This window comes from Panthera tigris, assembly GCF_018350195.1.
Source record: "Panthera tigris isolate Pti1 chromosome F3 unlocalized genomic scaffold, P.tigris_Pti1_mat1.1 chrF3_random_Un_scaffold_68, whole genome shotgun sequence".
NCBI lineage: Eukaryota > Metazoa > Chordata > Mammalia > Carnivora > Felidae > Panthera > Panthera tigris.
This window is the reverse complement of record NW_024962184.1, coordinates 172,294-189,360: the sequence shown is the minus strand read 5'-3', so window position 1 is coordinate 189,360 and position 17,067 is coordinate 172,294. Positions and strand designations below refer to the sequence as shown.

The 17,067-nt window shown below is 38.9% G+C and overlaps 1 protein-coding gene across 1 annotated transcript; it reads left to right on the top strand.

The window, feature by feature from the left end:
* The first annotated feature begins 3,927 nt into the window (after nt 1-3,927).
* LOC122236311 (putative vomeronasal receptor-like protein 4) lies at nt 3,928-12,076 on the top strand. Its single transcript, XM_042977173.1, has 2 exons — nt 3,928-4,711; nt 11,942-12,076. Exons 1-2 carry the CDS (start codon nt 3,989-3,991, stop codon nt 12,074-12,076), a joined length of 858 nt encoding a protein of 285 aa, XP_042833107.1. The 5' UTR covers nt 3,928-3,988.
* Nucleotides 12,077-17,067: the final 4,991 nt, after the last annotated feature.

Below are 17,067 nucleotides of genomic sequence, written 5' to 3'. Positions count from 1 at the left end.
ATAGTTTCAGTCTTTTATTGAACTATAAGTACCATCAGTTTATGTTTCCAGATTAAAGGTGAATTTAAGTAATGTTATTAGAGTATAAACTTATAGATATATAGAATAATATTTGTGTTTTCCTGATATTCCATTTAAATTTGAATGCTTTTCACTTTTTCTCACTATGCTTTTCCCCAGTATTTCTGAAAATTAAATGCCTTAAAAGAACGATATCTTTGTCAGCAATCATTGTTTTCCTCTTAGTTCTGTACTAATTTCAGATGCTTTTCAGTTATTCAAAGGTATCTGGTGACTAAAATACATAATATTTTGGTATTGACACATTTTTCCAAAAACATTTTCATGGAACTCATCTTTGTAGTGTTTTTTTTTTTCTTTTTGAAATTGCCAACTCCGTTTCTCATGGTGCCACTATCACCACTGAACCAACCAACTTACTTGCACCTTTTCACTTGCAATTCTCATAACGGCTTTATGCTATCAATAACTAGTCATATGTATTGCAATTTTTAATAGAATATAGTAAAATTAGTTGGGGATATGATGTTATAGACTAATACAATAATAAAATAGAAGGTAGGATGTGCTTCGTCATTTTGATGATATATTGTGTGTGGACAAGTCTGGAAAGAACTGTGTAAATATAAGATATATTGAATACAACTCTCAATGCATTTTCTATACCACTGAGGAAATACATTTTTTCATACTTATTTCCTCTTTATAACATAAAATCTACTGAGAAATATAACTTGTGTTTTTATAAATGAATTCTTTTTCATTACCCCTTAAGTTTTCAGACATTTTATTTCATTCAAAAAAAAAAAAAACCTTATGATGAGTGTTTGTGCCAGGTTTGTTTAATGGTGACATTTATCCACTATTATGTATGGGTATAATGATACATAATTTGGCCTTAAAAATTGAAAGTGCCCTCAAGTGACAGCATACAAATTAGAAGGAACTTCATATGCATCATCTGTCTTCTGGCACAATTCAGGTTTTGCACCTTCAGCACCAAACTTGTTGTCTCTTAGAGTGCTGAGATGCGTATTTAGGTTTATAAGTTTTCAACATTTGAGCCAGGTCCATGTTCCCCTTTACCTATTCACCATTCTATGAAATCTACATTTTTATATCTCATTTCTCAAGATATAGTCTACATTTTCCCTATTCCATGATTTTTCCTTAGTAGGGTTGCCAGATTTGCTGAATATAAGCACATGATGCAGAAATTGAAACTCAGAAAAGTGGCGATGACTTTTATGGACCACTATGAATACTTGTATATTTACATGTGATATGTGTAGGCAATAGTTGGGATATACATCTACTAAAATAATTATTCATCACTGATTGATAATGAAATTTAACTTAATATCTAGCACTTTATTCCCCGACTCAGATCTATGAAGAACATAGTACTTTCTTGTCCAGGCTCATACAAAAATTATCAAGAGTGTCACCGGATGAAGAAAAAAAACATTATTTATTTGTTCACCAGGAGTATGCCTTCAGTATGTGATAGACATTTACAGAAAGCAGACATGAATTAGAGGAGGCCAGACATATATACCATAAGCTGGTAGAATAAAATATTAATATTTTTCCATGTCATTTTATTGAATGTATTTTACTATATCTTTTTAGGACATGGCTTGGGATATATGTCGTATATCTTTAAATGATTCAAATATACACTTCTTAAATAATTACACCTTTATGTTAGTGACCAACATGCTAATGTTTTAGTGAGACTCGACTGTGATCCCCCAGATTTGTATATAATTGTGCCTTTAAGCAAATATCATCCTAGTCCTTAGGGTGACAGCAGACCCCAAGTGTTCTGTGGGTACAGATATATGTTTGTAGCAACTATTGTACTATTGTAGTTTTTTGTTTGTTTCTTTCTTTATGATATTGAAGGTAAATTTTCTTTAGATAATAAAAGGTAATAAAATTTTGGAAAAATAGTCACAGACATTTAATCAAATGCACAATCACTTCATAAAAAACAAATATATCAGGTGATTAAGAGCAATGTTTTACTTCAGCAAAGACATTCTGAGTTCCAGTCAAGAGCACTTACTCTAAAAATTTCTTCATTGAAGACAAAACGTAGCACTCTTTCCTTTCAAGAGAAGAACAAATAGAATAAGTACTACAGCTAAATATTTCAAGCCTTGGATCACATTAATTGGGTAAAATAATTATGACTGCATACAGGGCAAATAACATGAGAAAATAATTGCAAAACTGTTCATTGGCATTTTATAAAGATTTTGATATTGGAAATGTTCTGATGAGGTATGAATATAAGCATTTTTATGGGACCATTTTTGAAATTGTTTATTTATTTTGAGGGTGTGGGATCTGCAGAGAGAGAGGTACAGAGAAAATACTAAGTAGCTTCTGAGCTGTCAGTGCAGAGGTTGACACAGGGATCAATTTTATGACAATGAGATCATGAATTGAGCTGAAGTCAATAGTCAAACCCTTAACCGATTCAGACACCCAGGCTCCCCTATTGAAGAATTTTTAATGGAATGAGAGTATATCCTTTTATTAAATAAAATTCCCAGAATAGATATCCATATAAGCATTTTGACACAAATTTGTGGATGTCATAAATTGGAAAATTGTGTGTTGTCTTCTTGTCCTCTTGAAAATTTAGAGCTGGCAATCAGCAATTTTTTACTGATATAAAAAGAAATTATAGAAGGAATCATTGTGAATGAAAAAAAAGTAATGATCCATGTTCATGTTGAATAAATTTTGTTAATATGATTTGTAATAAAAGAATATTTCTACCCCCTGGGATGCCTATATCCAAATCCTCATATCCCTGATATAAATACATTAGGTTGTGTGACAATGAGAATTTTTTATTTATTTATTTTTTTAATTTTTTTTTTATTTTTTAATATATGAAATTTACTGTCAAATTGGTTTCCATACAACACCCAGTGCTCATCCCAAAAGGTGCCCTCGTCAATACCCATCACCCACCCTGCCCTCCCTCCCACCCCCCATCAACCCTCAGTTTGTTCTCAGTTTTTAACAGTCTCTTATGCTTTGGCTGTCTCCCACTCTAACCTCTTTTTTTTTTCCTTCCCCTCCCCCATGGGTTTCTGTTACGTTTCTCAGGATCCACACAAGAGTGAAACCATATGGTATCTGTCTTTCTCTGTATGGCTTATTTCACTTAACATCACACTCTCCAGTTCCATCCACTTTGCTACAAAAGGCCATGTGACAATGAGAATTAATGTCGTAGATAGAAGGATGATTAATAAGTATGTGATTTTAAGTTGAGATTATGCTGAGTTATCAGAATAAGCCAAATGTAGTCACAATGGTATCTAAATGTGGAAGTACGAAGAAGAGAAATTGTGAAAGTTTCATGGTATGTGAAGGAAAACTCACCTGGGCATTACATTTTTGCAATTATTTGTTTGGTAATCCTTTCCCTGTTAGTATAAAATGTATATCACTTCAACTATACAAACACCTATGCATACTTTATATAGATATTGGCATTCTTAATGCTAGATATGAGACAGTATAAGGCAGAACAGGAAAGCAAACTTTCTAAAAACGAGTATAGGGAATGTTACATTATCCTGGCATGAAGAGTATAGGGAATGTGTACATTATCCTTGCATGAATATCTATATGAGATATCTCTCTCTCCTTCCTATATTTCCTTCTCTCTTTCTCCCTATTTAGATAATACATATATTATAGATGACAGATACATAGATAGATAGATACTACATAGATATGAATGTGTATAATATATGCCTACACTTAGAATTGGTATACAAAAACTTTTGATACTGTATTTCTAAGACTTTTATGACATAGGTTTAATGATTGATTGGGTGAAATAAAAATTGTGTTGGGTTGATGGTGAATGGCATTGATGATGTAAGGTCTAATTCTTTAAGATACAAAAAAAGTATATATTTTCTTGGCCACTGTGATGATGACATCTTCCATTTATATGACTATTAAGATAGGACTATTTTTACAAGTTGGTATTGTAATATTTGTCACCACCTTCTTCCTTCTTTTCCATATCTTCACACTCCTTCTGGATTACAGGCCTAAATCTTCTGACATGATCATCTGTCTCTTGGCCCTTGTCCACATAATGAAACTCTTCACTGAACGGTTTCTGTTGTCTACAGACCTGTTTGAAGTTCTGAACTTTCTGAATGGTTTCAAAAGTAAGGCTTTATTCTTCATGATCACAGTGTCACAAAGAATCTCCGTGAGCAACACCTGCCTCCTTACCATCCTCCAGGCCATCATCATCAGCCCCCGCACCTTCTGGTTGGCCAGGTTTAAACATAAGTACACAAAGTACATCTTCTGTGCTTTTATCATCTTATGGTTTCTTAGTTTGTCTCTAAATAGTAACTGCCTCTTGTTTACTGCTGCTTCTAATGTGACCCAGAGCAATCTACAGCATGTCAGTAAATACTGCTCATTTTCTCACATAAACGCCATCATCAGGAAAGAGTTTTTCACTTTTTTTCTATTATCCAGAGATGTTTCCTTTATAGGAGTCATGCTGCTCTCAATTGCATACATGGTCATTCTCTTGTCCAGGCCTCAGAGGCAGTGTCAGAACTTTCACAGCACCAGCCTGTCTTCAAGAGTCTCCTCAGAGACAAGGGCTACCAAGACCATTCTGTTGTTGGTGAGTTGCTGTGTCATTTGCTGGGTGGATGTCATCATCTCCTCCTCAAGTCTGTTATGGATATATGACCCTGTCACCCTGGATTTCCAGAAGCTTGTGCCCAATGTATATGCCGCTGTCAGTGCATTGGTAATAACAGGTTCTGATAAAAAAGTAAAAAAATGTGTTTCAAAAGTGTTGGAAAATTATAATCAAGTTATAACTGCTTATTCATGAAATAGTTATTGAAAAAATGATTGTTTTTATTTTATTCAAATGATAGAGTATTTATTTATATAACATTTAAAATTTAATTTTAATTTAAATATAATTTAAAAGTATATTTTACTTTTTCTAAATATTTTTGAAACCTGTGATGGCAAGGACAGTCCAGTTGCTAGTTTAGTATCAAGAAAGATTCGATATTCCCATGTGTTTACAAGTTCCTTTATCTTTCATTTTATTTCTCAAACTCCCTTAAGGAAAATTTTCTCTTTATACAGGAAATTGTACCCTAAGCACTACTATTATACTTTAGTTCAATGTTAGTGTTCCCTATTGATAATGCAATATTCTTAAATTCAATTACACTTCTTACTTCAAGACATTTAGCTACACAACTAATTTTAATTGAGCAACAGTTTCTCTCTGCACTTTCTACTTATTTCTCTGTGTTTTCTGAGTTCTGGCTTCTGTTAAGGCGGCAGAGATTGTACTCTCACCTCTGTAGTTTTTTCTATTTTATTTCTCTCATTTTATTACACGGCATTTCTGTTTTGTAACATCATGCCTAGGTTTAAAATTAGAAATTTATTTATTTTTACTTTTTAACTCAATTTAATTTTTGAGTGAGAGAGAACACGGGGCAGGGTGGGGCCGGCAGAGAGTGGGGAGAGAGCATCCCAAGCAGGCTCCATATTGTCAACGCAGATCATGATGCAGGGCTTGAACCCTTGAATTGTGAGATTCTGATCTGAGTTGAAATCAAGAGTCAGACACTTAACCAACTGAGCCATCCAGGCGCCCCTGAAATTAGAACTGTATTAATCATCATTTCTTTAATTTTACTTGATTATTTTGTATACTCTAGTGAAACTATTAAATGTTTGTTAATTCTTCCCATTCTGATCTTCATTTATCTGTTGTGACAATTGTATTCTCTCTCTTTTTTTTAATTTTTTTTTTACTGTTTATTTATTATTGAGAGCGAGGGAGAGAGAGTGAGCACAAGCAGGGGAGGGGCAAGAGAGAAAAAGAGACAGAGACAGAGAATCTGAAGCAGGCTTCGCACTGTCAGCACAAAGCCTGACGTGGGGCTCAAACCTATGAGCCCGAGATCATGACCTGAGCTGAAGTTAGATGTTCAACCAACTGAGCCACCCAGGCACCCCAACAATTCTATTCTCTATAAATGATCTTACTTTAATGTCCTTGGCTGCAATATTTTTGCTCAATATTCTAGTTTATTATTTTTCAAATCACCTCAGACTAATGTAATATTTAACAAAAATATTGTGTTCTAAATTGTGTCATTTTATTTTTCAAGATGTAATTATATTAGGCTCCTTTTTAATATATTTGACTATTGTATAGTTTCTTACTCTTTCCACATTACTTTGATTTCCTATTTTTCCTGCCTTTACTTAACTATTTTAAACATATTGCCAATATCTTTATTGTGTGACATGTAATTTCTTCTCCCTTTTACTCAATACCTTATTCAATGGTGTCTTTCACCCTTTCTAATTCCCTTATAAAATTTGGGACATATCAAAGTGGGTATCCAGTCACTTTGTTTCCTTTTTGTACCAATCATCCTGAGGGCAAGTTGGAGTACCAAACAGGTTTGAACTCCTTGTGGTCAGCAAGGATCTGGATGAAGAGTTGTCTTTTTATTTTGATTAATACTTTTGACGTATAAATGACTTTGTCTATAGACAGACACATGAAAAGATGCTCAACATCACTGATAACCAAGGGAATATGAACAAAACCAAAAGAATTCCCATGTCACAGTTGTCAGAATGACTAAAATCAACAACACAAGAAACATCATATGTTGGTGAGGATATGAAGGATGAAGAACCGTTTTTGCCCTATTGGTGGGAATAGAAATTGGTGTAGCACATTTGAAAATAGTACAGAGGTTTCTCAAAAAGTAAATATATAAAACTGCCCTATACCCAGCAATTGAACTACTGGGTATTTACCCAAAGGGTAAACAAATGCTGATACAAAGGGGTGCATATACCTCAATATTTATAAGTACCCCAATTTTAACACAGTCATCTACAAATACCTGAATTATGAAATCAGCCAAGATTTCCATTGAATGATTATAAACATACACACACAAAAAAATACCCCCCACACACCCACTCGAATATTACTCAGACATAAAATCAACAAAATCTTGCCATTTGTAAGCCATAGATGGAGCAAGAGTTTATTATGCTTAGCAAAAAAACTCATAGAAAGACATATACCACATGATTTCACTCATATGGGGAATTTAAGAAACAAACCAAATGAACAAAGAAAGAAAAAGAGAGAGGGGAACCAAGAAACAGATTCTTACCTACAAGAGAACTCACAGATAGTTATCAGAGGGGAGGTGGGGAGGATGGGTTAAATGGATGATGGGGATCAGAGTGCACTTGTCATTAGCTGTAGGTTATATATGTAGTTGTGGAATCATCATACTTACACCTGAAATTATAGTACACTGTAAGTTAATTAACTGGAATTAAAATAAAATATTAAAATAAGTTACATGGTGATTAATGAAACAATTTTAGCTGTAGTGGACAATTTCGGCCACAAGCACAGAATGCTGTTAAGGTAACTTCCCTTTAATGTCACTGAAGTATGTAACAGAATTCACTTTGCAGTGAACTGTCAAAAAAGGTCCTTGCTATGTGCTTTGAAACAGTTATGGGTTTTAAAAAGATATGTATCAATGACCAATCTTGCTATTGATCAATTGATAAAGCAATATATTTTAATTCTACTAGTAAAACATCAACACATGCAGTAACACTAGTAACACACCAACACATACATGACACATAAACATGAAAAAGAAAACACAAAACCATAAAAAAGCAAATAAATTTAGCATGTTATAAAATGGAGTGTTCCTTGAATAAAGCCTAACACTAACTTAGATAGGTTTTGTAGGATTTCATGTCTACCCACCATAGACAGACACATTATAGAACTGTCATGATTCTGTTAGGTTTTGATGACCTTCAGAAAGGGGTTCTTCTGTGCCTTCCGTGCCACCAGTGGTTCCTTATATATCTGGTCAACATCAAATTCCCTACTTAGAGCATGTCAGACTCAACTGAATTATAAATACAAAATGCTTAGTACCCACCAGCGTTCTGAAGCCAATTGTTCACAATGGACCATTGGTAACGTTACGATACTCAACAATGTGGCTATTTCATTTCAATTTGCAACCATTCAAATAAAAGGGATTTACAAACACTTCAAAAATTTTGTTATAAGGATTCGAATGCCTACATATCCATATAATTCAAATAACAGTTTCATGTAAAAGAGATGTCAGTTTCTTTGCATATAATCCTATGTTGTCAATGCTAGGCACCCATGGATCGTCATTTAAGTAAACAATTATGAGGTTTTCCACCCAGGTCACCTGATTTATTATTACAACCCTTCCCTTATTTAAACCTAGCCCAGGAAATCGTGGTTTATTTGTTTTTGCTTATTTGTTTGTGTTTGTTTTGTTTTCGTTTTCTTAAATGTAAGCCAAACATATTTAGTAAATATGTTATAATGATATTTCTGTTTCCTAAACAGACTGAAGAATAGATGTTTTAAATTTAATCTATTTGGATTTTAATCCAGCTTTCTTTGATTTTGAATCCTATTAATACTGTTTCTCAACAGTCTTGCCAACACTTGTTATTTCTTGTCTTTTGTGGTGAAAGCCGTTGTGACAGGTGGGAGGTGATAGCTCTTTGTGGGGCAGATTGTTATTTTCCTGATAATTAGTGTTTCAGCACTTTCCATGTTTTCATTGGATGGATTATTGTTTTGCTATTGAGTTGTGTAAGTTGTTTTATTTTTATATTTTATATGCTAGTCCCTTTTTCATATTATGATTTGAAAGTATTTTCTCTCTTTCAATAGGTTTCTTTTCATTTTAATTGATGGTTTATTTTGGTGTGCAGAACTTTGTAGTTAGATGTAGTACCACTTGATTATTTTTACATTTATTTCCTTTACTTTTGGTGTCAAATCCTGACCCCCCAAAAAATTCACCACAAAGACTGATGTCAAGCTGCTTTTCACCTATGTTTTATTGTGGCAGTTTTATGGTTTCAAGTCTTATGTTTCACTCCTTAACACATATTAAAGTGACTTTTGCATGTGGTTGAAGAAAGGGTCACAGGTTAATTTTTTTCATGTGCCTGTTTGTTCTTCCAGCACCATTAATTGAAGAGACTGTCCTTTCCTCATCGTGTGTCTTTGGCTCCTTTGTTGTAAATTCATTAACTATGTGTATATGGGTTCATTTCTATTCTCTCCATTCTCCTCCATTGATCCATGGACTTATTTTTATACCAGTACCATGATATTTTGTGTACTATCTCTTTGTAATTGGAGTTTCTTTTTTATTATTTTGATACGAGTTATTTTATGAGTAGAAAATGGATTTTAGTAAGTGGCACAGCTGCAGGTTGTCTCCTTAGCGATGCCCATGCCAGCTCACAAATGGGAGTTAGGCTCAGAGAAGGAGAGTCATTCCTCTGTGCAGATAAAGTAACTTCTAACTGCAGCCACTTTCCCCACATCTTAAATCCTGGTCATGTGAGTATTATGGTATTATGCTGTGTATAAAAACACAGTTGAACATGAATATAGCTTACAATGGTTGTGTGATTCAGGATGTGTGGCCAATAGTGTTTTTCTAATAAGTGTACATTCAAAAGTTTGAGATAACTGAATTAAAGCACAGAGGAACCTGTTGTCTGGAACGATGATGGGGCACATATGGGGTGTGTTAAGTCACAAAGAAAAGGGGTGGGAGAGATTTAAAGCAGCATCTAGCTGTGAGGTGAGGTGGCTGTTAGTCATGATTGTTTGAAAAGACTGGCCCTGTTGACGTCTTGGCGAATGGTGACCACCAGGGCCCTAATGCATAAAACTCTTTAGTATCTACGTGTTGTCCTGAGATAAGGCCAGAAAGTTGACTGTGGTCTTCCAGTCTCTGTATGTTCCCCTCTCTCTTCCAGATGCATTCTCTTTTCCTCTAGCCAAAGACACTTTTTCTCTTTGGTCTTCCAAGCACCCTTCCCCAACCATGCATCACTTCCTCTGTGGACCTGTCCCTGTTCCCCTTTATAACATGTACCAGTAAATCATGCTCCATGAAGTCAAAGACCAGCTGTGCTCCTCTCGCCCCTCTTGTGTCTATATTGTTAATACAGTGGTAGGAGATAGCAAGTGCTTGATGAGTGTATGCAAAACAAGGAAGGAGTCAGTGGTGTGGCAGGTCCTGTCTCTGGTGCTAGCAATAAAGAGAAAATCATCCCTGTCTTCAAGGAACTCCTGAAAGTGCAGTAGAAGAAACAAGTAGCTGGCAGGCAGTTGCCGTGCTGTGGTCTCCACGCTCTGGCAGAAGAAAACCCAGGGCACTCTGAGAACACACGTGGACCTTGTTGTCAAAGAAACCTTCCCAGAGAAGAGGAAACTCAAAAGGACATTTGGACACAACCAGGGGAAAGGGAAGGGAGAGGTGTTACCTATAAGCTCCCTCTGCTGGTGGGTAATCACCCACCCTGTCTTCTCTCAAGATTCAGCTGCATAGCCACATTCTCATTTCCTGTCTCTCTCCCTGTGGTCTGTTTGGGCCTCTATTCTACTCCCTCCAGTGTGTCATGGCAGATGCTTGCCACCTTTTCATTTACATTAGGATACTGCCCATTGAGGCCTCTGGTTTTGTCCTTGTAGTTGCTTGCAAATGACTGTTGGTGGAACAACTTTCTTGTGATCATGTCTTCTTATTGTGGGACGGAACCTTGTAGACCATCTCCTCATTGTATGGATGGACAAACTGAAGCTAGGAGGAAAAATTACTTGCTAAAATACAAACCCTTGGTTGGTGCAAATGAAGACCAGCACTTATTTTTCCTGACTGTTGAGGCAAAGACTCCATCCTAGGCATACTTCCCTTTTTTTTCCATGTCTTCTTTTTCTTTTCTTTTTCTTTTTAAATTCAGGTTAGTTACAGTATATTCTTGGTTTGGGGATTAGAAGCTAGTGATTCATCTCTTATATATGACACCCAATGCTCATTCTCTAAAGTGCCCTTCTTAATGCCCATCACCCATTTAACTCCTCCAACCACTCCCTCCCCTTCCAGCAACCCTCAGTTTTGTTCTCTGTATTTAAGATCTCTTATGGTTTGCTCCATCTCTGTTTTTATGTTATTTTTCCTTCTTTTCCCCTTGTTCATCTGTTGTGTTTCTTAAATACCACATATGATTGAAATCATATGACATATGTCTTTCTCTGACTAATTTCACTTAGCATAATACACTCTAGTTCCATACATGTCATTGACAATGACAAGATTTAATTCTTTTTTATGGCTGAGTAGTATTCCATTGTATACACACCACATCTTCATTTTTAAATTTTTTTAATGTTTATTTATTTTTCAGAGATACAGAGACAGAATGCGAGTGGGTCAGGGGCAGACAGAGAGGGAGACACAGAATCCGAAGCAGGATCCAGGCTGAAAGCTGTCAGCACAGAGCCTGACATGGGGCTCGATCTCACGAGCTGCGAGATCATGATCTGAGCCGAAGTTGGACACTCAACTGACTGAGCCACCCAGGCACCCCTACACTACATCTTCTTTATCCATTCATCAGTTGATGGACATTTGGGCTCTTTCCATAGATTATCTATTATTGATAGTGTTGCTATAAATATTAGAATGTATGTGTTTGAGGACTTATAACTTGATACTTAAATCTGCTACCATCTGCCCTATACAAACAATACACAACACAATAATAAATTCATTCCTGTTTTTGAGCACTCTTCCATTCTTGTCCTATGTTTTACTTGACATTTGCTACACGATCAACAGTATATTGCTTTTATAGTTACTTAAACTTTCTAGTATCTTGTAGCAGAAATTTTTAAATGAGATGATGAAAGCCTGACATATTTCCTATTACTGTTTCTACCCACCTCATTCTTTCCTAGATACAAGTGCTCATCTGGTACCATTGTATGTTGGCCCAAAGAACTCCCATTGACTTTTCTTGTAGCGTGAGTCTATTCTCGGACACTCTCAGTGTTGATATGCCTGAAATTTATTTATTTGTCTTCATTTATTAAAGAAAATTCTGCTAGACGTGGAATTCTGTGTTGGCAGGGTCATTTTTATTCTTTAAGATTTTGAAGATGTCATTCAATATTATTAGTTTGCATTTTCTTCTAAAAAAGTTTTCGCAGTTCATTTACCCCTTTTTCCCATGTGTATCATGTGTGTTTTCTGCCTGTTTTCAGATTTTCCCTTTCTCACTGATTGCCACAATCTCATTATTTCAGTCCACTGTTTGCTTTTGTGTGTGTGTCTTTTGCTTGGGGTTCACATAACCACTGATGTGTGTCCTTTGATGGGGTTTCATGACCCATGTATTGATTCACATTGGTGTGTTATAGTGAATGGTGATTCTGAGTGACACGTTTGGCTTTGTTCCAGTTGACTCTTTCAACATCACCATGAATGTACTATAAATATATCCCAAATATTAATTTTCACCCTGAAGAAATGTTAACATGTTTTCCTTTAAAACAGGGTGTCCAAGCAATGATGTCAGGAGGGCTAATGAGAAAGCCATCTGTTATTGGATAGCTGAGCTGCCAGGTGATTGGCTGCATGATCAAGGCCAACCTAAGAGAATCCTGGTGATAGGCCAGATATGGTTTTGATGTCACAAGAGAGCAATATGATGAACCAGCGCTTTAATAAAGGCAGGCAACAGCTCAGGCCATACTGAGGAAAGAGATGGCAAGGCCACCACAGCTCTTCCTGCTGTTCCTCAAATTATCTGTCCTGTTCCCTGCCCGTGATGATGGCAAGATGTGTGCTCACTCCCCAATGTGAGGCCTCTTGCTGACCTCTGCACTCCACATGCATGTTTGTTCTTACCTTTACACCCTTATGTAGTTCTGAGGGTCTGTGTAACCACACCTCATGTTTCCAGGACCTATTTCCCACTGTAAGTTTGGCTGGGCCACTCACCTATGCATTCCAACTTGGCAAGTGGGTCGGGGCACTAGTAAAGAGAGTACAGTGGATTTTCAGCCAGGTGGGAGAGCCCCTCCCAAACTTCTGTGATCAAAACAAGGGTCAGCACAGGAAAGCCAAGGCCATGTCCTGAGAGAACCCAGAACACCTTACTCCCCTTGGAGTCCTGCAACTCAGCACAGGGCATATAATGCTTGGCACATCAGGCTGACCCAGATGTTCACAATGTGGACAATGCTCACAGACACCTGGAAAAGAGGAGATTTTTTTGACACAAGAAAGTACTGGGAGGAGTCACCACAACACTGGACACAGTGGAGGTCTTTGTAACACAGAACAATGAGCTGTCTTATCCAGCTCAGTGGTGGGAAAACAAATTCCCAAGACACTTGGGTGACCAGAAGCCATTAGAGCACTACCATTCCAACCCAGAATATCACAGTACAATAGAGTCCTCAGAATACCGGGTTTGTTGGGAGCCACTCTACCATGAGTCCTGCATACCAGCTCAGTATTGGGCAAAAGAGTCGCCTGGAAACCAAGCTGACTAGAGGCCCTTGAACTATGGGACCTTCAACTCAGGATAGAGGACAATTGAGTGCTCGGGACACTAGATTTGCAAGGTGCTTTCAGAAAACAAGCATTCCAATTGAGAAGAGGAGACATCAATCAAGTCTCCAGAATACTGGTCTTGCCAAGACCCATCAGACCATGATTTCTCCAACCCAGCTATATACTAGACCAAGGAGTCACTTGGACACTGAACTCACCACATGTCATTGTACCTGTAGCCCAAAAAGCCATGTCTGCACTAGGCTATGTTCTCACCTGGTCAGTGAGCTCACCATGTGCCCTTAGGCCTGGAGTCCTCCAAAAGAGCAGAGCGCTGGACAATCAAGCCTCCAGAATACCAGGTTTCCCATGAGCCTTCAGATTATGAACCATTCAATTCAGCTCTGCATGAAGCCAAGATGTGACCTGGACAGTGGACTCACTATTTTCCCTTGGACCTGGAGGACTCCAAAGCAGCTCAGTACTAGGCCAAGGAGTATCTTAGAGAGTGGGGTCACCACATGCCCATGGATCTGGAGCCCCACAATAGAGCGCAGCACTGGGAAATAAATTCTCCAGAACCCCAGGCTTTCCAAGAGCCATCAGACCATGATTCCTACAACCCAGCTCTGAACTAGGCCAAGGTGTCACCTGGACAACATGCTCAACACATGCCCTGGAACATGCAGCCTGAAAACCTTCTGCACTATTCCATGGAGTCATCTGGTCGGTGAGATCACGGTGTACCCTTGGACCTGGAGCCTTCCAAACAGACTGCCAGGGCGATCAAGTCGTCAAAACACTGGGCTTACCAGGAGACTTCAGACCATCAGGCATTCAACCCGGCTCTGTACTAGGCCAAGAAGTGATGTGGACATTGGGATCACCACCTGCCTGTGGACTTGGAGGCCTCCAAATGGCTCAGAACTAGGCCAAAGAGTGTCCCGTTTAGTTGGCTTATCACGTGCCCTTGGATCTGGAGCACTCCAACAGAGCAAAGCACAAGGCAATCAAGTCTCGAGAACACTGGGTTTGCCAAGAACTTCAGACTACATGCCATCCAAACCAGTTCTTCCCTAGGCCAAGGAATAATGTGAAAAGGAGTCTCACTATGTGACCTTGTAACTGGAGCCATCCACCACAGCTCTACACAACATCATGTAGTCACCGGGAGAATGAGCTCACTATGTGTCCTTGGACACGGGGCTGTACAAGAGAACAACACGACTCTAATCAAGCAGAGTTCAGGGCAACTGAACACAGAGCTTGCCAGTTGGCTTTAGTCTATGAAACCTCCAAGCCCAGCTCAGCACTGCACCCACGTGTCCACTGGACCTTTGGCCAAATGGGAGCCTTAAAACCATAAGCCCTCCAACTCTGCTTAGCACTGGGCAAAAAAAGTCCCTGGAACACTGGCCTGACCCAATCGTGTCTCTCTAGGAGCCCTCCAACCAAGCACAAAAGTGAGCAATTGAGTTATCAGGACATCAGTTTCACTGGTAGCCCTGTGACCTCCAAGCCCTCTATTCTAGCTTGACACTGGACCAATGGTTACCCTGGACACTGCGCTAACTGGGACTTTCAACCAAAATCTCCACATCCCAATAAAGCACAGGAAAACTGAGTCCCTTTGCACCCAGGACTGACTTCAAACATAAGTCCTTGTGGTCTGTAACCTGTGAAGCCTTCCTCTTTTGGGAGTCCCCCTCTTCAGAAGAAACAAACACCATCCAATAAAAGAAGAGACAGACCATTTTTTTGAAGACTTTGTACTGAAACTCATGGCAGAACATGAGCAGGGGAGCTGGGAGGAAGTTGTAGAGGAAACCTAGGCCCTTAACACAGAGTAGTCATTGAATGAAATCCTCCAGATAAAGGAATGGTGTTCCCACCTGGAGAAATGGGGCCTTAGAAGAACAGGCCAAGTAGTGAGGAGGGAGACAGGCTCAGCTCCATGAATTAGAGAGATTCTTTGTGCACGTGGCGGTCTTACTGGATGCTTTTTACTTCCAAGCAATGTCCAAGGAGTGCTGCCCCCCGTCCACACAAGATGACATAAAAGGAAAGCATCAAAAAGTGTGGTCATCTCCAGAAGTGGGGTCATGTCATAAGTTTATAATTTACATGAGTTTTAAATGAATAACTGAGAATGATATTATAAGAATAATGACGAGGAACCATCCCTGGGTGATTGTGATGTGCAGATTGGCTCAGTCAACACTGCTTTATGCCACATAACATCATCCTAATGGTGGACAGTGTCTCCACGGCTCTGAGAAAGTGTAAGTGAACTACAGGGAGATGACCTTGATCACAACATGCCTGTCCCCATGAGCACATTCACACACAGTGACTTCTCAAACCCAAGGTCGGTTGATCAAGTCAGCTCTATTCTGATAGAAAGGATAAGAGAAGCAGTATGTCTGTACTCAGGTATTTCTGCATAAAGCATTTCTGTCCTGAGACGTCCCAGACACGTTGTTGCTAAACTTGAGTATGGACCCTGATGCCATGGCTTCAAACACAAGCCGTGGAAGCGGATGTTTCTACACTTAGGTTTCTTTTCTGATCCAGGCCTTTGAAGAACAAATATCACACGAATACCAGATAACCAGAGAGGAGGGAGGCCAGGGGCATTGGATAATTCCCTGTCTCTGCTTGAGGAGGTGCAGTAAGCAGAGAGTGGTGTGAGGGGCCATGATGGTGGGTTCTGTTCTGACAAAGGAAACATTGAAGGACTTGGGACACACATGTGGGATTCAAATTGGGTGTTTTAGATGCAGAGGTTGGGGACAGAGGAAGGCATAGTGTGAAAGAGGTGGGAACAGTTGCATCTTGACAATTGTAGGGTGTGCATAGGCATGACGGAAAGTGGTCACTCTCAAGAGGCAGAGCTAAGATTCCTTCGTGAATTGGGCACTGGGGTTAGAAGATACTTGGAGGTTAAATTTTCAGGCTCAACCCCTCCTGGGAAATGGTCCCTCTTAGCTCCAGGGATGTGGGGTGGAAGCTCAAGTGTGGTGCAGAACCAGTGAGGTGGGGCCCACCTATAGTTCCACCTGAGATGCGAGGGAAGTGTCTAGTCCAGTGGCTCCTGAGCTCAGCTCAAGGCAGTGTGCTCCCAGCCACTGGGCATAAACTGATGGGAACCATGAGGAAACTAGCTGTGGAGGTGGAATATGAAGTTCATGAGGACATAGGAAGTGTAGGATTCTGTCTTTAAGATGGATGGTGTCTGAGCTTATATTAGAGCTGCTGCTTTTAGGAGCCTGTGGGGAGGCTGGTGGAGTCTGGGTCACTTAGATGTAAGGGAGATGTATGTCGCTTATGTGATCCCACCATTGGAACATCCTATGTGTGGCTGCTCACACCCTGTTCATCACACCCTGGGTTTCCAGAAACATCAGACTGCTGGTTGAGCTGAGACCCCAGAGCTGCTCATCCCCAAGTCCCCATTTTGTCATGTGTAGAATGTAGACAACTTGGGTGGGAGGTGTTTATGTGAATAAGAGGCAAAAGATGG